This window comes from Mobula birostris, chromosome 2 (assembly GCF_030028105.1).
Source record: "Mobula birostris isolate sMobBir1 chromosome 2, sMobBir1.hap1, whole genome shotgun sequence".
NCBI lineage: Eukaryota > Metazoa > Chordata > Chondrichthyes > Myliobatiformes > Myliobatidae > Mobula > Mobula birostris.
Window position 1 is genome coordinate 101,566,110 of NC_092371.1, and position 24,186 is coordinate 101,590,295.

The window sequence follows — 24,186 nt, forward strand, 5'->3', positions numbered from 1 at the left end:
GTTAATGAATTGATCTATATGAACAATGTAGAAAACAAGCATTTCACCATATCTTAGTACATCTGTCAATAATAAGGCGACACCTTGGGGGAAAATTGATGAGAATCCAAAGTTTTAAATTGTAGAAAAAGGTTGAGCTAGGGCTGATGTTTAAGTGAATGGCAAGTCAAAAATTGAAAAACAGAAGAAGTGAAGTGAGCTGAAGGAGAGGAGAAAAGCTCAGTGAACAGACAGGTATATCTGAAGAGCTAGGTTGTAGGAGGTAACAAAGGAAATTTGAAACTACTACCAGAAAGCGGGGGGTATGGTTGGTGAAGACTGTTAATACTGGAAACATGAAATACAAGACTGGAGTAGATTATTTGAAATTGTTGAATTCATTGAGTGCAGAGGTTATAGCCTTGAAGCTGGAAAATGAGGTGCTGCTCATTTGGTTTACATTGTAAGTTTATTGAAATAATGTACAAAGTTGAAAAGTTCAAAGTTCAAAGTAAATTTATTATCAAAGTTTATATATGTAACCCGATACTTGCTTGAGATTCATTTTATTGCGGGCATTCACAGTAAATACAAAGAAACACAATCAAATCAATGAAAAGCTGCACTCAAAGACGGACAAACAACCAATTTGCAAAAGACAACAAATTGTACAAATACAAAAAGAAAAACAAAATAATAACAAAAATAAATCAATAAGTAATAAACACAGAGAAGATGAGTCATAGAATCGTTGAAATTGAGTCCATAGGTTGTGGAAACACTGCAGATCAATGTTGGAAGGAGTAAAGAATTAAGGGTATAAGTAAATGAAATCTTGAGGGTAACCCTTGACCTGTGAACTAAATGGAAGTGTTGGATACTGATGTGTTTGTATCCGAAGGTTTTTCAGAAATCAAGAATGAGGCAGAAAACTTACTTGCTTACGTGCATCTAATTAAGTGATATATTGAGTGGAAAATGAATAAGAAAGAGGAGCCAAGAGAACAAAGAAAATAGCAGTTGTGGTCTTCCCTCACTTCCCTTAGCAACCTGAGGTATATCCTGTCCAGCCCTGGGAACTTGTCTATCTGAATGTTTTTCTAAAGTTCCAGCACATCTCTTTCTTAATGTTGACATGTTCCAGGATATCAGCCTGTTCCACGCACAAAAGTACTGAAGCAAAATATTCATTAGGGATCTCCCCCTACCTCCTCCGACTCCACATGTTTTCTCTTTAATCTCTGATCTGTCCTACTCTGAGTCTAGTCTTCCTCCTGTTCTTCAAGTTGGTGGAGAACACCTTGAAGTTTACCTTAATCCTACCCAGGAAGGCCTTCACATGTTCCTTTCTAGCTCTCGTAAATCCATTCTTAAGCTCCCTCCTGGCTAGAAGACATGACTTAAGGAGCTAAGTTTAATCAAAAGGCTACTTAAAAAGCTCATGAACATTAAGCACCTTTTTGTACTGTGATTTGGTGAATCCTGATAACAGAGAATGAGATTCTTCTTAGCCAGTCTCTCAGGATGAAGGGTGACTTGCTTCAGTCCATTACTTTCACTCGAGGTGTTCAATAAGACAAGATGGGAATCACAGAATCTTCCACATATGAAAGAAGTTGAATGAGAAGTGATATTTTCCATCCACTACTTATGCAGGGTTCTTATATGGTCTTGATTCATGAACGTTCTTCACTGTGGAAGAAACCAGTAGTATGCCAGAAAATTCGAGTGTCAGGGGCGAGAAGTCAGTATAATTGCTGGAGTTTAGAGAAATGAAGGGGGGGGGGGGATTTCATTGAGATAAAATTGACTTGAAAGGCCCAGATAGAGTGGATATGGAGAGGATGTTTCCAGTAGAAGGAGAAGAAAGGACCAGAGGGTATCGCCTCAGAATAGTAGGACGTCCCATTAGAACAGAGATGAGGAGGAATGTTATTAGCCAAAGGGTGGTGAATCTGTGGAACTCATTGCTAATAAATCAGAGGGATAATAAATCAGTCATGATTGAATGGTGGAATAGAGTTGATGGGCTGAATGGCCTAATTCTGCTCCTATATATCTTATTGTCTCATACTCCGACTAGAGATAACACTAATTCCACTGACAATAATTAACCTATCAGATAGCCATGACCTGCTACTGAAAACTAGGAAGTTTCTGGAAAAATACAGAAGCTAACGTACCGTAATTACTGGCAAATTTACTGAACAATTACATGCATATATGTGATTATATAAAAATACAAGCAAGCATAGGAAAGTTAAACTACAAGAAAAATAACAATTCTACACATTAATCCAACAGAGGTTACCTCTGTTGTGAATTTAATATTTCAGTAATATTTGAGTAATTTTGTACGCTTATTGGTTGGTTAAGCATTCTTTGTTTTTTTAAATAATTCATTACAAGTTATATGCAACCCTCACTGAGCAGTGGGCTGGACACTGGCCCTGACACCCTGAGCTTTCCACTTATTGAGGCCTTTGATGAAGGAAGGCGATAAGAGGGATGGTATTGTGTGAGAAGGAACTGTGGAAAAGAGATGAGGTGTTGTTGGAGATGGAAGAGGGGACCAGAGAATCTCAGGGGAAACAGTTTTGCAGAAGTTTACTGTGTAGATGTTAGAGTGTTGTTTCCTCCTACTCTGTCCGTGCATTCCATTGATAGGACAAAGACCTGGTGTAGATAGTGAGTACCGTTGGTGATACCATTCAGGCAATATTTGCTCAGCGTTGCACAGACAAAGTGGAATTTTAGAACTTGACGAGCCCTCTGAGACGAAATGTCCTGAATGAATTAGTTTATGGCAGCCAGTAAAACATGTGTTATGAAGCAACTGTGTGCCAGGATAGAAAACCAGCAGCAGATGGACAACCTTTTCAAAATGTTTCCACGGATCTTTTCAAAAAATAGCTATGACTCTGAAAGCTACTTTTCCACGTCACTTAACGGGTCTAGGAATTTTCTTTTGCACTACAGTTTTTCTCTGTTCTAAACAATCAAACTTCGGGCTTTCGGGTGCATTGCCTAGGTAACTTCTTTCCTAGTTAACAAGCCTTTTGGTGCCAGAAGGCTCATGGGCAAGTTCAATGGCAGAAAACAAAACATCAAGAGGATCACCGGAGTCTTCCTTCCCCTTATTTGCGACATTTACTAGGCCTGAAGCATTGTTGAGGGTTCCCAACACCCATCCCACAACCTCCTTGACCCATTACCGTCCGAAAAGGGGTACACAAGCATCAGGACTAGGACTTTCAGACTGGGTAACAGCTTCTTCTCTCAGGCAGGGAGACTGATGAATACCCTGCCAGCACTGAGGTTTCATCACTAGGATGAGTTGTTTACTGTTTCCTGTTTACCTGTGCTGCACTTGACGTGCACTTTGATTTTATTAATTTATTGGTAAAATTTGTTTTATGTGCTGTGTGTAACAGGCTTTGTGGATGCACTGTGGTCCGGAGGAATGTTGCTTTGTTTGGTTGTATACAGGTACAATCAGATGACAATAATTTGAACTTGAAATTGTACTTGTGTACGGTGTCGCTTTAATGATTTGCACTTCTTGTTCTTGTTTCCCCCAATCTTCTTCAATTCTCACGTACACCCATTACTTTCGACTTGTTCTCTGGGTCCCCTGGCCTTTCCCTTGGAGTCAGTCCCCTTTCGTCTCAGTCCTTAAGGACTGGAAGATAGAGATTAGGTTTACATGTCACATGTACATCAAAACATACCGTGAAATGCATTGTTTTGAGCTTACAACTAATACAGTGCATGGTTATGCTGGGGGCAGCCCACCACGTTTCTGGTACCAACATAGCATGCCCACAACTTACTTACCTTAGCCTGTACATCTGTGAAATGTAGGACAGAACTGGAGCACCCAGAGGAAACCCATCCAGGTATGGGAAGAATGTACAGACTCCTAACAGGTAGAGGCAGGAATTGAACCCGGAACGCTGGAGCTGTAAAGCAGTGCACTAAATGCTACACGACTGTGCTTCTCTGCTGTCTTCTCCACTAATCATCTTACCTTATAGTGATTCCCCCTCCTGTCTTTCACACTTCCCAAACTCTGTACTGCTCCCGTCTGTCCACATTATCCCCCTCTGCCATGCTGTTGGATAGTGGAGAGAAGGCTTTAGTGTACTGGATGGGGCTTCGGTTGAGTGCAATAGGACATGGTGTCTTAAATCAAGCTGAAACAGGCTGCGGGAACTGTTTCCAAAACAGGTGAGGCAACACTTTATCAGTCAGGACCTTCTACTGTATCAGGTGCTCATGGTTTGACCTCCTCTATATTGGTGAGCCCTGATATAGATTGTGGGACCGTTTTGTCAAGCACCTTGGTTCTGCCTGCTGCAAAAGGCAGGACCTCTTGGTACCTACTCATTTTAATTTGACTTCCCATTTCTATTCTGGTGAAGCTCAACTGCCACAACGAGGCCAAACTCAAGTTAAGGGAGCAACGCATCACATTGTGTCTGGGTGACCTCCATCCTGATGGCATGAACATCAATTTCTCCACCTTCTGGTAGTTACTCCTCTCCGCTTTCACGATTTCTTTTCATTCACCATCGATGGTCTCTTCTCCTCTCCTCTCCCTCCCACCAGGCAGAAAGTACAAAAACCTGAAAGCATATGCCATGGGGCTGAATGTCAGCTTCTACGTCTCCGTTAAAGAACTATTGAATGGTTTCCTGGTACGATTAGACGGACTCTGGACTTCACAATCGACCCCATTATGATTTTACACCTCATTGTTGACCCGCACCGCACTCCCTCTGTAGCACTAACACTTTATTCTGCAGTGTCTTATTGTTTTACCTTATACCACCTCAATCCATGTGTAAAGAATCGACTGTGTAGATGGTTTGCAAGATAGTTTTGCACTGTACCTCGCTATCCAGTATGTAACAGTAATAAAGTGCCACAGCCGTGCTATGTTGCCGCTGGAACGTGTGGTGACACCTACGGCTGCCCTCAGCACAACCCGAGTCTGTGTTGGTCATTAACACATTTCACTGTACATTTCCATGCACATGCATGTGGTGAAAGGTTAAATATTTAAAGGGAACCTGCGGGGGAACTTCTGAGCTGCTGGCGGGAGTGAGGATGTGTGTTTGAATGCAGCATTTGAGAGAAGTTTGGATAAGTACCGGGATGGGAGGAGGATGGGGGGCTGAGGCACAGTTGCAGGTAGAAGGGACCAGACAGCACAGACAAGATGGACTGAAGGGGCTCTTCCTGCGCTGTGGTGCTCTATATGTTAAACGAAGATGAGTCTGAAATCTGAACTCTGAAGCTTGGTCTCCAGGCACTGCTCTTGTTCTGGTCTTGCTGTTCACTGAAGTAGTTCCAGGTGCTGCATACCTTGGGTTGGGATTATCTGAGCTCTTAGTGATCATCACTGCTTACATTGTCTTGGATCATTTCAAAAACTTGTTGCGGTTGCCCGTTGGTGGAGGAGCTGAAGGAATGGCACTTATTGTGGACTGTGTTGCTGGCTGGTATGGAAAAGCATCCTGAGTGGCAGCGCGAAGGCAGTGTGCAGTCTAACAGCGAGAGATTGTCTTGGATGTTTCTCTTGCAATCGCATGACTTTATTGGGCGTTGGTAACGTGAAATGCTGCAAATCCAGTTCACTGGGTTATTGGTGAGACCACCGGCGGGGGAGCTGCATTGCCTTGGTTGTAGGAGAAGACAAGGCCTCACGCCGCGGTCTTGCCTGTTGCAGCCATCCGGGAGGGAAGATGCCAGCGGCAGTGTGATGCGGTGTCAGTGCATTCTGTAATAATTTGATCTGTATAAGCAGTATGTGAGACAAGGTTTTCTCTGTGTCTTGGTATATGTAACAATAATAAATTAATTCCAATATCATTGTACTGTTTTTATTTCAGATTTTAAGCATCATCATTTTTTTTGTTTTCTGTCACTTATTTTTAATACATTCACTTAAAAAGAAGTTGCAAAGTGTTTAAAGGGCAGAATTTGATTAAGGGAATTGGATGATTTTGCCTCCTGTTCATCATCAAGTCCTCATTGAGGGGTAAGCAGTGGAAAGGATAGGCAGCTTTGAGTTCCTGGCTGGCAACATCTCTGAAGATTTATCCTGGTCCCAACATACTGACGGAATCACGAATAAGGCCTGCTAGCGGCAACATTTCATTAGAGGCTTGAGGAGATTTGGCATGTCACCAAAGACTAGCAAATTTCTGCAGAATAGAGTGCTTTCTGACTGGTTGCATCTGTGCCTGGTATAGAGGTGTCCATGCACAGGATTGAGAAAAGCTGCAGAAAGTTGTAAATGCAGCCAGCTCCACCGTGGGTCCGAGCCTCTCCAGTATCAAGGACATCTTCAAAAATAAACAGCTCAGGAGGGCAGCATCTGTCATTACGAACCTCAAAACATGCCCTCTTGTCATTACTAACATCAAAGAGGAGGTACAGGAGGCTAAAGACACACACTCTACATTGTAAGAACAACTTCTGAACAGACCATGGCCCCATGAACACTACCTCACGTTTCTGGGTTTTGCTTTTGCACTACTTATTTATTTTTTATATTTCTCATTGTAAAGTAGAATTTTTAAAAATGTATTGCACTGTACAACTACCAGAAAACAGCAAGTTTCACGACTTACGTCAGTAATAATAAACCGGATTCTGGTTCTGTTTCCGGTCAAAACAGTTTTTTAAAATGTCATGTTTGCTGCTAAATGTTTTCAGGGCATTGATGTCTACATGTGAATGTCACAGATGAATGAGGTGTAAGGCATTGTATTGAAATTTTCTGTAAGATTCACCACAGCTCTGTGGCTGTGAGTGTTTCTGCACATACAGCCCATTTGTGTCCCTCTGTGAAATGAAGACAAACTCTCCCATGGACAGTCTCAAGCCCAGCTGCAAAAGGAGGAGGGTTGAGCGTGGGGATAGCTATCCCATCTCATAAAAACTCAGTGCTACAGAAATACCAGCAGAAGTTCAAAAGACCTCCTCCCTGGTAGAGGAAGGATCTCTGCATCGGAGGTGTATGAAGTCACGTGGTGAAAGTGGAAGCTAAAGAGCTGATCGGGAAGGGTCGTCTATCAACCTTCTATTGGCTGAGGACTGAAGACTCTGGCGAGCTGCTGTTGGCTGCCTATGCCTCAATAGGGGTGATGGGCTTAAAGAGAAGAAAACAAAGACCGTGAGAAATCCAAAATGGGTGGGATATGCGTTTTCAATTACTGAGCAAATCTCTGAAAGCATGATGTGCGCTAATGTTTAAGTTATGTTACATGTTATTGTCAAATATCCAAAAAGCACAGGAGTTGATGAGAATGATGCCAGATCTCAGACACAGTAAGATGTGAATTTATTGAAATTCTTTGAGGGGGTAGTGAGTCTGCTGCAGAGGACGGTCCCCGGGGGGGGTGGGGGGTGCATACTTTCACTGGAATGCTGGGAAGTGTCTGCACGTTGAGAAATTTACAGATTACAATTATTGGATTATGGCGTTTCAGTTTGCTGCAGAGTTCACCATTGTCAATTTGAGACTTTTGTTTGCTTTGAATTATCTGTGAATTCATATGAAAATGTTTAAGCAATTAATTAAAATGACGGAAAAACCTCTTTCAGCTGAAATAGTTAAATCAATGGATTATCCGTATTACTTATCATTGGTTTTAGAGGAAAGGATTAACTGGGGGGAAAGAGATTAAGTAGCTCAAAGAGAAAAGAAGATAAACTTGCTGTATTTAGTATTGTTTATGGGTATTTATTTTTGAGAAATCAGTTTTAAGCTATTAAGAATATGTGGAGTACTTGTAGTAAATACATATTTCTGATGATCTCTGCTATTTTGCTGGTCTAGACAATCAAGATAATTCACAAAATGAAGCATGCAAAGGAATAGAATAATGAAGTCCATAAGACACACAAGCAGAGTTAGGCCATTCGGCCCATCAAATCTGCTCTGCCATTCCATCATGGCTGATTTATTATCCCTCTCAACCCCATTCTCCTGCCTTCTTTCTTTGACACGTGACTACTAGATAGTTGATATTTCGGGCCGAGACCCTTCCTCAGCACTGAGACTTTATCAATATATTTGTTTGATCTTGGTTTTCTGGTCGCCTTATTATATGGAGTATGTAGGAGATTTAGAGATGGTGAAGAGGAGATTTAAAAGGATGCTGCCTGGATTACAGAGCATGACTGATGATGACTGGCTGAGCGAGCTAGGGCTTTCTTCTTTGAAGCAAAGGAGGATGAGCAGTGACTTGATAGAGGTGTACAACATGATCGAGTGACAGCCAGAGAACCTTTTCCCAGGATGGAAAAATGGCTAATACAAGGGGGCATAACTTGGAGCAACGTACAGGGGGGTTGTGAGAGTTAGTGCTTTTACACAAAGAGTGGTGAATATGGGGAATGCACTGCCGGGGTGATGAAAAGGCGGGTACATGAGTTACATTTAGATAGACACATGGATGAAAGAAAATGGAGGCCTATGTGGGAGGGAAGGGTTAGGCTGACTTTGGAGTAGGAAATAGAACATTACAACACACCACAGGCTCTTCAGCCCATGATGTTGTGCTGACCTTTTAACCCACTCTAAGATCAATCTAACTGTTCCCTCCCACAGAGCTTTCTTTTCTATAATCTGTTTACCTACCTGAGTTTTTCTTAAATATCCCTAATGTTTCTGTCCCTACCACCAGCCCTGGCAGCGTGTTCCTTGCACCCACCACTCTCTGTGTAAAATAACTTATCTCTAGCATCCCCCTTTTACTTTCCTCCAGTCATCTTAAAATTATGCCCCCACATATTAGGCATTTCCACCATGGGGAAAAAAGTCTCTGACTATCCAATTGACCTATGCCTCTTATCATCTTATACACCTCTATCAAGTCACCTCTGACCCTTACATGCTCCAAAGAGAAAAGCTGAATTTTTCTCAACTTGTCCTCATTAAACATGCTCTTTAATCCAGGCCCCATCCTGGTAAATCTCCTCTACACCCTCCCTGAAGCTCCCTGAAGCTTCCACAGCCTTTCTATAATGATGTGATCAGAAATGAACAGGATGTTCCAAGTGTTGTCTAACAAGAGTTTTATAGAGCTGCAACATTATCCCATGGCTCTTGAACTCAGTCCCCTGGCTAATGAAGGCCAACACACCATATGCCTTCTTAACAATCCTCTAAGCTACCCACTAACCCAATTCTCCACCACCACTACTTCATCATCTACTTTCAGTCACCTCCTGTGCCTAGTGTCACTTTATAGACATACAATCTATGTATATAAGCTATCTCGCGTGTTTATATTTATTGTGGTTTTTATTATTATTGTTTTCTTTACTTTATTGTATTTGTTTTATGCTGCATCAGATCTGCATAACGATTATTTTGTTCTGCTTTACACTTGGGTACCTGAAATGACATTAAACACTCTTGAATCTTGAATCCTGACTCTATTAACTTATACAACAACTTTGAAGGATCTCTGAACGTGATCTCAGAGATCCCCCACACTGTTAAGATTCCTGCCATTAATCCTGTGTTCTACCTTCAAAGTCAACCATCCAAAATGAATCACTTTACACGTTGAAAGTTTTACAGAGAGACTATAGAAATGGGTCCTCAGCCCACTGAGAACCACTGATTCTCTAGAGATCCCATTTTCTTTTTACTCTCTCCATATTCTCTTCAACTTGTCCTAGCTTCTGACACCTCAACTACCCACCAGGAGCATGTTACTATACTGTAGCCAATTCAAATCTCTGGGATGAGCCAGGAAACTGGATCAGCTGGAGGAAACCCACAAAGTCCGAGGGGGACCGTACAAACTCCATGCAGAGAGCACCTGGGCTGGGGGTTGGCACTGAGAGGCATGGGCTCTACTCACTGTGCTGCTGTCCCTCCTACACTATGATTGCTGTTTTGCACTCTGTGCAAATGTGCTGTTCATTCCTTCCAATTCACAATGACAATATGATGCCAATTGGTAAGTTTATAATTATAAGAGTACTAATGGATAAATCTTTGCATTTTGTATCCCAGTTTAAAGCAGGGAATTGATGAATTAATAAAGATCTCTGAAATGATTGTTTCTGTAGTTATCTATGATTGGCACTTTATTAGGTACACCTGTACATTAGCTCATTAATGCAAATATCTAATCAGCCAATTATGTGGCAGTAACTCAATGCATAAAAGCATGCAGACATGGACAAGAGTTTCAGGTGTTGTTCAGACCAAATTTGTGATCGAAGTGACTTTAACTGTGGAATGATTGTTGGTGCCAGACGGTCAGAAACTGCTGATCTGGGGTTTTCATGCACAACAGTCTCAATAGTTTACAGAGAATAGTGCAAAAAACATCCGGTGTGTGGCAGTTCTGTGGGCAAAAATGCCATGTTAATGAGAAAGGTCAGAGGAGAATGGCCAGACTGGTTCAAGCTGACAGGAAGGCGACAGTAACTCAAGTAACCACACATTAAAACAGTGGTGTGCAGAAGAGCAACTGTGAATGCACAACACGTCAAACCTTGAAGTGGATGGGCTACAGCAGCAGAAGACAACAAACGTGCACTCAGTGGCCGCTTCATTAGGTACAGGAGGTCCATTGTAAAGTGACCACTTATTGCGTAAATTAGGTTACTGAACTTATCTGGATCAACTCATCTTTTTATTAAATATTGGTACTGGTATTGGTTTATTATTGTCACATGTACCAAGACATAGTGAAAAGCTTGTCTTCCATACTGTTTATGCAGGTCAAATTGTTACACAGTGCATTGAACTGGAATAAGGTAAAACAATAACAATACAGAATGATGTGTAAAAGTGAAAAATGCAGAGCTGGCAAATGATAAAGAACATGATTATAACGAGGTAGATTGTGAGCAGTTATGTCTACCTAAATATTTATGTGTCATGTTCATGCAACATTATTATCACATTTTCTTGATGTACCGAATTGGAAATGTATAAAGATTAATTTTGGCAAATTCAGATTATAAACACAAGAGATTCTACAAATGCTGGAAATCCGGAGAAACACACACAAGATGCTAGCGGGACTCAACAGGTCAGGTGGCATCTATGGAGGGGAATTAACAGTCAATGATGTAACTTGTGATTTTACCATTAGGATAGTTATGTACTACTGTCACTAACGAGCATTTTCTCCATTCAGGGACAGCGTCAGTGGCCATGGCGGGCATATTGGCAGCTCTCCGCATCACGAAGAACAAGCTGTCAGAACACAAGTTCTTGTTTCAAGGAGCTGGTGAGGTTAGTGTACAAACACCAATCACTGAGTTAACTGATGATAGCTTCAATGAATTAATTAGTCACATATTATTTCTGATATTTATGACTGCCTTCAGTGAGGATGTACAGGAGCCTGAAGAAACACACGCAACATTTTAGGAACAGCTTCTTCCCCTTCGCCATCAGATTTCTGAATGGTCCATAAGCACCACATTGCTACTTTACTCTCTTTTTGCACTACGTATTCCGATACATGTATTGTTGTAACTTACATTAATTTTTATTCACTGTACTGCTGCTGAAAAGCAACTAATTACATGACTTAAGTCAGTGATAATAAACCTGATTCTAATTCCAGACACAGTGCTTATATATATGTACTCTACTGGAGCCCAGTCTCCACATTCACCAAAGTTTACAAAACAATCATTCTTACACTTGTGCAAAACAAAAGTCCTCCCACCAACTTGCCACTGTTACTATTCCACCCAATAGCAATGAAGGTCCAAAGTAAACACCAAGTAAACACTGGCCACTCTCCGTATCATGGGAGCTGCCCGTCAATTGAGATCAAGATCAAGACTGAAGACTGTTTATTGTCATTCTTCATTACACAAGTGCAAAAGAGAATGAAAAGATTATTTCGTCTAGGTAGCCTCCAACCTGATGACATGAATATTGATTTCTCCAACTTCCGGTAACTCATTCCCCACCCCCTTCCCTCTTTTTCATTTCCCACTCTGGTCTCTTTCCTCTTCCCCTGACCTACCTATCACCTCTCCTTGGTGCCCCTTCTCCTTCCCCTTCTCCCATGATCCACTCTCCTCTTCTATTAGATTCCTTCTTCTCCAGCCCTTGTCCTTTTCCACCAATCACCTCCCAACTTCTTTCACCACCCTCCTCTCCCACCCATCTGGCTTCACCTATCACCTTCTAGCTTGTACTCCTTCCACTCCCCCCACCTTCTTATTCTGGCAACTTGCCCCTTCCTTTCCAGTCCTGATGAAGGGCCTTGGTCTGAAACGTCAACTGTTTATTCCTCTCCATAGACACCTCCTGACCTGCTGAGCTCCTCTAGCAATTTGTGCATTGCTCTGCATTTCCAGAATCTGCAGAATCTCTTGTGTTTGTGAAAATGAAATAATTGTTACTCTGGATCTGACTCAGCATAAAAAAACACAATAAGATAAAGAACATTATAGATGCACACAATAAATATAAATACATAAGGTAGCTTATATACATAGATTGATTTTATACTTTATACTTTATTGTCACCAAACAATTGGTGCTAGAACGTACAATCATCACAGTGATATTTGATTCTGCGCTTCACACTCCCTGGATTACAAATATTAAAAATAGTTAAAATTAGTAAATATTAAAAAATTAAATTATAAATCATAAATAGAAAATAGAAAAATGGGAAGTAAGGTATTGGAAAAAAACCAAGAGGCAGGTCCGGATATTTGGAGGGTACGGCCCTGATCTGGGTCAGGATCCGTTCAGCAGTCTTATCACAGTTGGAAAGAAGCTGTTCCCAAATCTGTTCCCAAATTTTATGTCCATAAAGTGACACAGGAGTGTCTGTACATAAGGTGACTGACAGGAAATGATAAAATGGTGGTGGTTGGGGGTGTGGAGGGGTAGGTTAGTGGGTAGAGGTGTTGATCAGCTTTACCACTTGGAGAAAGTACCTATTTTTGAGTCTGGAGGCCCTGGCCTCCTGCCTGATGGGAGTGGGAGAAACAGTCCATGAGCAGGGTGGATGGGATCCTTCATGATGTTACTGGCTCTTTTCCAGCACCTTTCAGTCTATATGGTGGGTAGCCTGGTTGCCAATAATGCATGGCACAGTATTGGCTACCGGTTGTAGAGCCTTTCTGTCCACCCCAGAGCAGTTTCCATGCCACGCAGTGATGCAGCATGAAGGCTAAAGCACAACCGTTTTAATTACATAGGTTGCCTTCTATGTAAAGGTGAGAGTTATTTATTTAATTGATTTTTATTTATTTAGAGATACAGCGTAGAACAGACCCTTCTGGGCCAATAAGCTGCACTGCCCAGCAACCCATCTATTTAGCACAATTTACAATGGCCGATTAACCTACTAACCAGTCTGTCTTTAGACTGTGGGAGGAAACCGGAGCACCCGGAGGAAACCCACAGGTTTACGGGGAGAACATATAGACTCAGAGCCAGAATCAGAATCAGGTTTATTATCACTGGCATGTGTGGTGAAATTTGTTAACTTAGCAGCAGCAGTTCAATGCTGTACATGATATAGAAGAAAAAAAGTAAAAATAAATAAATAAGTGAATCAATTACAGTATATGTATATTGAATAGATTAAAAATTGTACAAAACCAGAAATAATATATATTTAAAAAGTGACGTAGTGTTCATGGGTTCAATGTCTGTTTTTGAATGAGATGGTAGAGGGGATGAATTGTTCTGAATTGCTGAGAGTCCTTACATATGGTTCTGGAATTGAACTTTGAATTCCAAAACGCCCCGAGTTGTAATAGCGCCATGCTAACTGCTGCAATACCATGGCACCCCAAATGTTATGTTATAAAATAGTATGATTTCTTATCAAAGTTCAAGGTTCATTTATTATGAAGGTATGTATACTATATACAACTTTGAAGTTCATCTCCCTTCAGGCAGCCACAAAACAAAGAAACACAATAGAACCCATTTAAAAGAAGACTGTCGAACTCCTAATGTGCAGAAAAATGAACAAATCTTGCAAACAGTAAAAGTAAGCAAGCAACGTTCAGAACTGAAGTTCACGAAAGTGAGTCCACAGCCGCGAAGCCAGTTACAGTGATCCAAGAGCCGTTTATTGCAGGCCACAGCCTCTGTTCAGCACAGAAATGAGTGAACCTCGTGAGCCATGAGCTGAACAGTGGCCCATCCCTTGCCTCCGGTCCCAACACCCTGACTCTTTTCTATCTGGCCCAGCACTTAAATCAGCCAAACAGTGGGTTGTTCCTCGCTCTCAGACCCAACCCTGCCACTTTGATGTGCTCTCTGGTCTGGGAACTTTGATTTGGCCTGTACCTGGCCTTTCCAATCTGGCAAATTGGTTTTGGTTTTGGTTTTCTTTTGCCAACCATCTCACGGCCTGTTTCCCGCAAATTCTGCAAAATGCAACAAATCATGGCTGTGATACAAGTTACAACTGGATTGACACAGATTTTCTCAATTTCCTGTGTGCCTGGCTTCCATTTGTATATCCCTAGCAAACAGCAAGGTTGATATGCTCGTAAACAATGCTCCAGAATACATAAACACAAGAGGTTCTGCAGATGCTGGTGATCTTGAGGAACACACAAAAAAAAATGCTAGAGGAACTCAGCAGGTCAGGCAGCATCTACGGAGAAGAATAAACAGTCAACTTTTTCAGCTGATATCCTTCATCAAAACACAATACTCTATAACAGTGGTCCCCAACGTCCAGGCCGCGGACCGATACATTGCCGCGAAGCATGCAGGGGTGCAGCAGTGGCCGGAATGCACCCAGCACATCTTTAAGGAAAAAGCCAAAATAAACAAGCTAACTAATTAGGTGCCGCCCAGCACATAAATGTCGGTCCATATCAGAGGTGATTGCCGATTGCGTTGCCTCTGATCTGGGCCGACATTTACGTGCCGGGCAACACCTAATTAATTAGCTTGTTTATTTCGGCTTTTGTCTTAAAGATGTGCTAGGTGCGTTCCGGCCACCGGTGCATCCTCCGCGGCAATATATCGGTCCGCGGCCCAGAGGTTGGGGACCACTGCTCTATAACATTAATAAATTGGGTTTCAAAACTATTGCCATATTAGTGAAACTCCTTCCATTTACTAACACCCATGGCCTTCCCAGGATTGTTCACTCAACTTCCCCCAGGTTACCCAGTTTAGACAGTCTGCTTGAAGGTGTACATCTGCGTTCTTGTATGGAGTGGCTACATTTGAAGTTTTCATGCATTGAAAGTGACTATGTAAAACTTGAGGCTTAAAGGTGAAATAAATCCTGAATTAAAGTGGTAGTCCATAGAAACAAAATATATGACTTTATGATGATGTCTTTTTGTAAGCATCAGGAATATGCTTAGTTTATTAGAACATAGAACAGAGAACATTAGAGCGTGGTATAGTCCCTCTGCCCATGAGGTTGTATCCATCCAGGCTATGCTCTCTCCATCATCAAGGACTCCCACCGTCAGGCCATGTTCTCTTCTTAACTGTGCCATTAGTAAGGATGTACAGGAGCCTCAGGGCCCACACCACCAGGTTCAGGAATAGTTATTACCCCTCAGCCATCAGGCTTTTGAACTAGAGGGAATAACTTCACTCGTTCCATCACTGAATTGTTCCCCTAACCTATGGACTCACTTTCAAGGACTCTTCATTTCATGTTCTCAATATTTATTGCTTATTTATTATTATTATGATTTCTTTTTGTATTTTCACTGCTTGTTTTGCACATTGGTTGTTAGTCCGTCATGTGGTTTGCGCTTTTTTCCATTAATTTTATTGCATTTCTTTGTATTCACTACAAATGCCTGAAAGAAAATGAATCTCAGGGTTGTTTACAGTGACATATATGTACTTTGATAATAAATTTACTTTGCACTTTGAGCAGTAAAGATGAATCACAGGAAATTGAGAAAATCAGGCCATGTTCTCTTCTTACCTCTGCCATTAGTAAGGATGTACAGGAGCCTCAGGGCCCACACCACCAGGTTCAGGAATAATTATTACCCCTCAGCCATCAGGCTTCTTTTTAGCAGTTCCATGATCTTAGGGTGTAACATTTCTCCCTGGAAAACTGGCAAGAATCAGGGAATTGCCTTATGTTGCTCCTGGACATCAGCCCCTGATAGTCTGGGGAGGAGAGTTGTTCTTTTTATTTTATTTATTTAGGGATACAGCACAGTAGCAGGCCCTTCCGGCCCAGTGAGCCTGCTCCATCCAATTACACCCATGTGACCAGTTAACCTAGTAACCCGTACGTCTTTGGAATGTGGGCGGAAGCTGGAGTACCTGGAGGAAACCCACATGGTCACGGGGAGAAAGTACAAACTGCTTACAGACAGTAGTGGGAATTGAACCTGGGTTTCTCGTACTGTAGTAATGTTATGCTACTGTGTTGCACCAATTATCGCAGTAATTTGGCACTTATTTCCTCAGTAAAGATAGCATTTTCATTGTTCATTTTAATAATGGATGGACCCAAAATAATCTAAACATTTCAGAAACCCCGAATCAGAATCCGGTTTAATATCATTGACAAATATCATGAAATGTGTTCTTTTCTGTCAGCATTACAGTGCAATACATAAAGAGTACTATAAGTTACAACAGATAAATAAATAGTGTAAATGGGTAGTGTTTATGGGCTCGGAGACTATTCATAATCTGATGGCGGAGGGAAAGAAGTTGTTCCTAAAACATTGAGTGTGTATCTTCAGGCTTCTGTCCCTCTTCCCTGATGGCGGTAATGAAAAGATGGCATGGCCTGGATGATGAAGGTCCTTAATGATGGATGCTGCCTCCTTGAAGCTACCCTCGATGGTGTGTAGGATTCTGCCAATGATGGGGCTGGCTGTGCTGCCTCCTTGAAGCTATGGTCGATGGTGTGTAGGATTCTGCCCATGATGGGGATGGATGTGCTACATCCCTCTGTCACATTTATCATGGATGTGTGCATTACTGCCTTATATTTTGCCGAAGGAAACTGGTTTCACTCTGGTGGGCTTTCTTTTTCTATCCCCTACTTTAGGCTGCCCTGGGAATAGCAAATCTTCTTGTGCTGGCCATGGAGAAGGAAGGGATTACTCAACAACAAGCTGTGTCAAAAATCTGGATGGTTGACTCTAAAGGCCTCATTGTTCAGGTAAATGTGAAACATTCAAGCAGGTAATTTGGGTATGAGAAGCACAGGTATTGTGTCTGATGTCGGTGGGGGGGGGGTCTATGCCTCATACACAGTCATAAATTACACAGAACATGCACTCAGTGGCCACTTTATCTGGACATGCAAATATCTCATCAGCCAATCATGTGGCAGCAACTCAATGCATAAAAGCATGCAGACACGGTCAAGAGGTTCAGTTGTTGTTTAGATCAAACATCAGAATGGGGAAGAAATGTGATTGAAGTGACTTTGACTGTGGAATGATTGTTGGTGCCAGTTTGAGTATATGAGAAACTGCTGATCTCTTGGGATTTTCACACACAACCATCACTAGGTTTACAGAGAATAGGGCAAAAAACAGAAAACATCAAGTGAGTGGCAGTTCTGTGGGCAAGAACACCTCATTAATGAGAGAGGTCTGAGGAGAATGGCCAGACTGGTTCAAGCTGACAGGAAGGCGACAGTAACAGAGATAAGCACACCTCACAACAGTGGTGTCCAGAAGAGCATCTCTGAATGCACAACGCTTCAAACCTTGAAATGGATAATCTACAGCAGCAGAAGACCTCACAGGATTCCACTCCTGTACCTAATAAAGTGGCCACTCAGTGGTAGAAGATAGAACTGTACCTGTGAGTGAATGGGAGGGAGGAGTGGAATTGGTCTTTTCTGTTGTTTTTGTGTCTCATTATGTCCTGCGTTGGTCTACCGAGCATTGTGGGCACGCTACTGTATGTTGACACCGGAATGTGTGACGGCCCTTGTGGGCGGCCACCAGCACACCCTTGGACTCTGATGGTTGTTGACACAAACAGTGCATTTTACTGTATGTTTCAATTTTTCAATGTACAGTACTGTGCAAAATTCACAGTTTGGAGAAGGGAGAGGGGAGGAAGTGAGAAGCACCAGAGAGACATTCTGAAATGATTAATAAACCATTATTTGGAATCAAATGACCTTGCTTGGTGTCTCAAAGCTGAGTGTGTCTGTACCTGCACCACAGTCTCCCCGGCACACCTGTCCTACACCCCACCTGCAGTGCTACACCCTCGCCATTCCCAACATTCTTTGCTCCTGCCAGATTTACAAGCTTGCCCTCCGCTCCATGTTGACAAGTGCAGTACTGTGCATGTGACAAATTATTACTTGCTAAACGTTCTTCATGCTTTGGTGCTATTGCATGCAATGCATCCATTGGCAAAATTAAAGATATCTGTAGAGTCTAGGAAACAGTTGTTGTGTGAAGGAGATCCAGCCTCTAGGACACGATGTGTTATTAAATTCTGGTTGAAGATTTCAGGGTGATAAAACTGTGCTTGATATTTGAACAGTAAGACAGATGTGATGAAATCTTTTCACCTTGGACACAAGAGATTCTGCAGATGCTGTAAATCCAGAGCAACACACACAATATGCTGGAGGAACTCAGCAGGTCTGGCAGCATCTATGCAGAGGAATAACCAGCCGATGGTTTGGGCCATGACCCTTCATCAGAAATGGAAAGAAAGGGGGGAAATGTGCCAGAAAAAGAAGGTGGGGGAGGGGAAAGAGGACCAGCTGCAAGGTGATAGGTGAAGTCAGGTGGGGGTACTCCAGTACTTTGTGTGTGTTTTGCATCTTGGAAATGCAATCCAGATGGATTATTCAAAAGTCCTTCGAAGTAGATCAGACTCAGAATCATGGGAATGGGGTTAGGCTTATCAGCGGCTCTGGCTTTTCTGCTGCTTAATTTAGTCGTGGTGATTTGCATCTAAGAATCAGAATCAAGTTTAACATTATTGGCATATGTCAGAAAATTTGTTGCTTTGTGGCAGCAGTACTTTGCAATTCACAATAATAATACTATAAATTACAATAAGACCATAAGGTACAGGAGTAGAATTAGGCCATTTAGCCCATGAGTCTGCTCTGCCATTTCATCATGGCTGATCCATTTTCCCTCTTAACCCCAATCTCCTATCTTCTCCCGTATCCTTTCATGCCTGATTAATCAAGAATCTATCAACCTCTGCCTTAAATATACCCAATGACATGGCCTCCACCACCACCTTTGGCAATGCATTCCACAGATTCACCACTCTCTGTCTAAGGAATTCATCCTCACCTCCATGCTAAAACGATGCCCCTCTATTCTGAGGCTGTGCCCTCTGGCTTAGACTCCCTCACCATAGAAAACATCCTCTCCATATCCACTCTATCAAGGCCTTTCACCATTCGATAGGTTTCAATGAAGTCACCCCTCATTCTTCTGAATTCCAGTGAATAGAGGCACAAGGCAATCAAATACTTCTCATGTGACAAGCCTTTCAATCCCAGTATTGTTTTTGTGAACCTCCTTTGAATGCTCTCCATTGTCAGCACATCCTTTCTTAGATAAGGGGTCCAATACAGCTTACAATACTCTGAATGAGTCTTTACCAGTGCTTTACAAAGCCTCAATGTTATATTCTTGCTTTTTTATTCTAGTCCTCTTGAAATGAATGTAAACACCACTTTCGACTTCTTCACAAGAAGGCATACAGAGCATTGGCCTTCATCAACCATGGGATTGAGTTTGACAGCCGAGAGCTAATGTTACAGCTATATAGGACCCTGGTCAGACCCCACTTGGAGCAAGGTGCTCAGTTTTGGTCACCTCACCACAGGAAGGATGTGGAAACTATAGAAAGGGTGCAGAGGAGATTTACAAGGATGTTGCCTGGATTGGGGAGCATGCCTTATGAGAATTGGTTGAGTGAACTTGGCCTTTTCTCCTTGGAGCAACGGAGGATGAGGTGACCTGATAGAGGTGTATAAGATGATGAGAGGCATTGATCATGTGAATAGTCAGAGGCTTCTTCCCAAGGCTGAAATGGCTATCACGAGAGGGCACAGTTTTAAGATGCTTGGAAGTAGGTACAGAGGAGATGTCAGGGATAAGTTTTTTACGTAGAGGGGGTGAGTGCGTGGAATGGGCTACTGGCGATGGTGGTGGAGGCAGATATGATAGGGTCTTTTAAGAGACTCCTGGATAGGTACATGGAGCTCAGAAAACTAAAGGACTATGGGTAACCCTAGGTAATTTCTAAAGTAAGTACGTGTTCAGCACAGCATGGTAGGCCGAAGGGCCTGTATTGTACTGTAGTTTTTCTGTGTCTCTATGTTTCTACAACCAACTCAACCTATAAAGTAACCTTTAGGGAATCCTGCACAAGGACTCCCAAGTCCCTTTGCACCTCAGATTTCTGAATTTTTTCTCCCTTTAGAAAATGTCAACCCTTTGATTTCTTCTACCAAAGTGCAGGGCCATCCATCTCCTGACACTGCATTTTACCTGCCACTTCTTTGCCCATTCACTTAATCTGTCTAACTCATTCTGTAGCCTCTCTACTTCCTCAGAACCACCTGCCTCTCCATCTAACTTCCTATCATCTGCAAACTTTGCAGCAAAAGCCATCAATACCGTCATTTGAGTCATTGATATATAACATTAAAAGAAGGGTGAATCAGGTTGGTCAAGGAAGTCTTGAGGAGGACTTCATAGAATTCATCCATGATGGCTTTCTTGAGCAGCATGTTAGTGAACCTACAAGGGAAAATGCCATCTTAGTTCTAGTCCTGTGCAATGAGACAGGTAAGATTAACGATCTTGCAGTCAGGGATCCTCTTGGAAAGAGTGATCATAGTATGTTTGAATTTCGCCTACAGGTGGAGGAGGAAATAGTTAGATTTAAAACTAGTGTAGCTTGAATTAGCTTGAACAAGGGAGACTACAACAGGATGAGGGAGGAGTGGGCTAATGTGGATTGGGAGCACAGGCTATTTGGTAGGACAGTTGAGGAACAGTGGAATACCTTCAAAGAGATTTTTCACAGTGCTCACCAAAAGTATATTCCAGTCAAAAGTAAGGACAGTAAGTGTGGGGAGAGCTAGCCTTGAATAACTAAGGAAATAAAAGATAGTATCAAATTAAAAGCTCCTGTGTACAAAGTCGCAAAGAGTAGTGGGAGACTGGAGGACTGGGAAAACTTTAAAAAGCAACAAAGAACAACTAAACAAGAAATAAGGAAAGGGAGGATAGAGTATGAAAGTAAATTAGCACAAAATATAAAAACAAATAGCAAAAGTTTTTATAAATATATAAAGCGGAAGAGGGTGGCTAAAGTCAACGTAGGTCCCTTGGAAGACGAGAAGGGGAAATTGATATTGGTTGATAAGGAAGTGGCTGAGTCATTGAACAACTATTTTGTGTCGGTCTTCGCAGTGGAGGACATGTATAATATGCCAAAGAAGGATGTTATGGACAAAATGGGAGGTGAGGACTTCGATAAAATCACTGTCACTGAAAAGATAGTGATGAGCAAACTAGAGGGCCTGAAGGTAGATAGGTCCCCTGGTCCTGATGGAATGCATCCCAGGGTGCTGAGGGAATTGGCGGAGGTTATATTAGGCGCGTTGGTAATCATTTACCAAAACTCCGTAGATTCTGGTTAGGTTCCAGCTGACTGGAAGACAACAAATGTCATGCCACTTTTTAAAAAAAGATGTAGGCAAAAGATGGGCAACAATAGGCCAGTTAGCTTAACATCTGTAGTTGGGAAAATGCTTGAAGCTGTCATTAAGGAAGAAATAGTTAAACATTTAGAAAGGAGTGGTTCCATTTGGCAGACGCAGTATGGATTCAGAAAGGGCAGGTCCTATTTGACAAATTTACTGGAGTTCTTTGGGGACATAATGAGTGCAGTGGATAGAGGGGAACAGGTGGATGTCAAATACTTGGATTTCCAGAAGGCATTTGATAAGGTGCCGCACAAGAGACTTATAAATAAGATTTGGATGCATGGAGTCGGAGGAAGTGTATTGGCATGGATAGTGGATTGGTTAACCAATAGAAGGCAGAGAGTTGGTATAAATGGGTGTTTCTCTGGTAGTGAGTGGGGTGCCACAGGGGTTGGTGCTGGGCCCACAGCTGTTTACCATTTACATTGATGATTTGGAAGAGGGGACTGAGTGTAGCGTAGCAAAATTTGCTGATGACACTAAACTGAATGGAAAAGAAAATTGTACGGAGGATGTGGAGAGTCTGCAGAGGGATATAGATAGGTTAAGTGAGTGGGCCAAGGTCTGGCAGATGGAATACAATGTTGGTAAATGCGAGATCATCCACTTTGGAAGGAATAATAGAAGCGCAGATTATTATTTAAATGGTGAAAGATTGCAGCATGCTGTTGTGCAGAAGGACTTGGGAGTGCTTGTTCATGAATCACAAAAAGTTGGCTTGCGGGTACAACAGGTTATTAAGAAGGCAAACAGAATGTTGGCCTTCATTGGTAGAGGGATTGAATTCAAGAGCAAGGAGGTCATGCTGCAACTATACAGGGTACTGGTGAGGGTGCACCTGGAGTACTGTGTGCAGATCTGGTCTCCATACTTGAGGAAGGATATACTGGCTTTGGAGGCAGTGCAGAGGAGGTTCACCAGGTTGATTCCACCTATGAGGAGAGATTGAGTCGCCTGGGTCTATACTCTCTGGAATTCAGAAGAATAAGAGGGGATCTTATAGAAACATACAAAATGTTTAAAGGGATAGATAAGATAGAAGTAGGAAAGTTGTGTCCATTGGTAGGTGAGGCTAGAACTAGGGTAAATTGCCTCAAGATTCAGGGGAGAAGATTTAGGATGGAGATGAGGAGAAACTGTTTTTCCCAGAGAGTGGTGAATCTGTGGAATTCTCTGCCCAGGGAAGCAGTTGGGACTTCTTCACTAAATATATTTAAGATATAGTTAGATAAATTTTTACATAGTATGGGAATTAAGGGTTATGAGGAAAAGACAGGTAGATGGAGCTGAGTTTATGGACAGATCAGCCATGATCTTATTGAATGGTGGGGCAGGCTTAATGGGCCGGATGGCTCACTCCTGCTCCTTTTTCTTATGTTCTTATGTTCCAAAACAGATCCCTGAGGAACGATACTAGTCACTGATAGCCAAACAGAAAAGGTGCCCTTTATTCCTACTCTTTGTCTCCTGCCAATTAACTAATGCTTCATCTACAGTATGCTAGTATCTCTGTGGTAATACCATGGGCTCTGAACTTGTTAAATGGCTTCATGTGTGGCACCCTGTCAAAAGCCTTCTGAAAATCTAAGTACACAGCATCCACCAATTCTCCTTTGTCTATCCGGCTTGTTATTTCTTCAAAGAATTCCAACGAATTTGTCAGGCAAGATTTTCCCTTGAGGGAACCATGCTGACTACAGCCTATTTTATCATGTGCCTCCAAGTACCCCAAAACCACATCCTTAACAAATGACTCCAACATCTTCACAACCACTGAGGTTAGACTAACTGGCCTATAATTTCCTTTCTTCTGCTTCCCTCCCTTCTTGAAGAGTCGAGTGATATTTCTCTGGAAACCTGCCTGAATCAATTGATTTTTGAAAGATCATTACTGATGCCTCCACAATCTCTTTAGCCACCTGTTTCAGAATCATGGCATGTAGACCATCTGGTCCAGGTCATTTATCTACCTTCAGCCATTTCTGCTTCCCAAGCACTTTCTCCCTAGTAGTGTTAAATTCTTCCAGTTCAGCCTTCGGACACTCTCGAACTTCCGGCATACTGCTAGTGTCTTCCACAGTGAAGACTGATGCAAAATACTTATTCAGTTCATCTACCATTTCCTTGACCCCCATTACTACCTCTCCAGAAACATCTTCCAGCCACTCTCACCTCTCTTTTACATTTCATGTATCTGAAGAATCTTTTGGTATCCTCTTTAATATTGGCTAGCTTACATTTATCTTTCATCTTTTCCTCCTTAATTACCTTTTTAGTTGCCTTCTGTTGGTTTTTAAAAAAACTATATATAAAAAAATTTAATTAAATCAGTAATACAAAAAGAGAAGGAAAAATAGTGAGCTAGTGTTCATGGGTTCATAATCCATTCAGAAATCTGATGCCAGAGGGGAAGAAGCTGTCCCTGAAACATTAACTGTGTGTCTTCAGGCTTCTGTACCTCCTTCTTGATGGTGCCAATGAGAAAAGGGCATGTCCT

At 42.0% G+C, this 24,186-nt stretch overlaps 1 protein-coding gene across 1 annotated transcript in view; it reads left to right on the forward strand.

Moving 5' to 3' along the window:
• Positions 1-24,186, forward strand: part of me1 (malic enzyme 1, NADP(+)-dependent, cytosolic) — a 495,261-nt gene that overhangs the window by 398,568 nt on the left and 72,507 nt on the right. The window contains exons 8-9 of the mRNA XM_072245832.1: positions 11,163-11,260; positions 17,016-17,129. Coding sequence (XP_072101933.1) covers positions 11,163-11,260; positions 17,016-17,129 — 212 coding nt within the window. The remainder of the gene's footprint in view (positions 1-11,162; positions 11,261-17,015; positions 17,130-24,186) is intronic.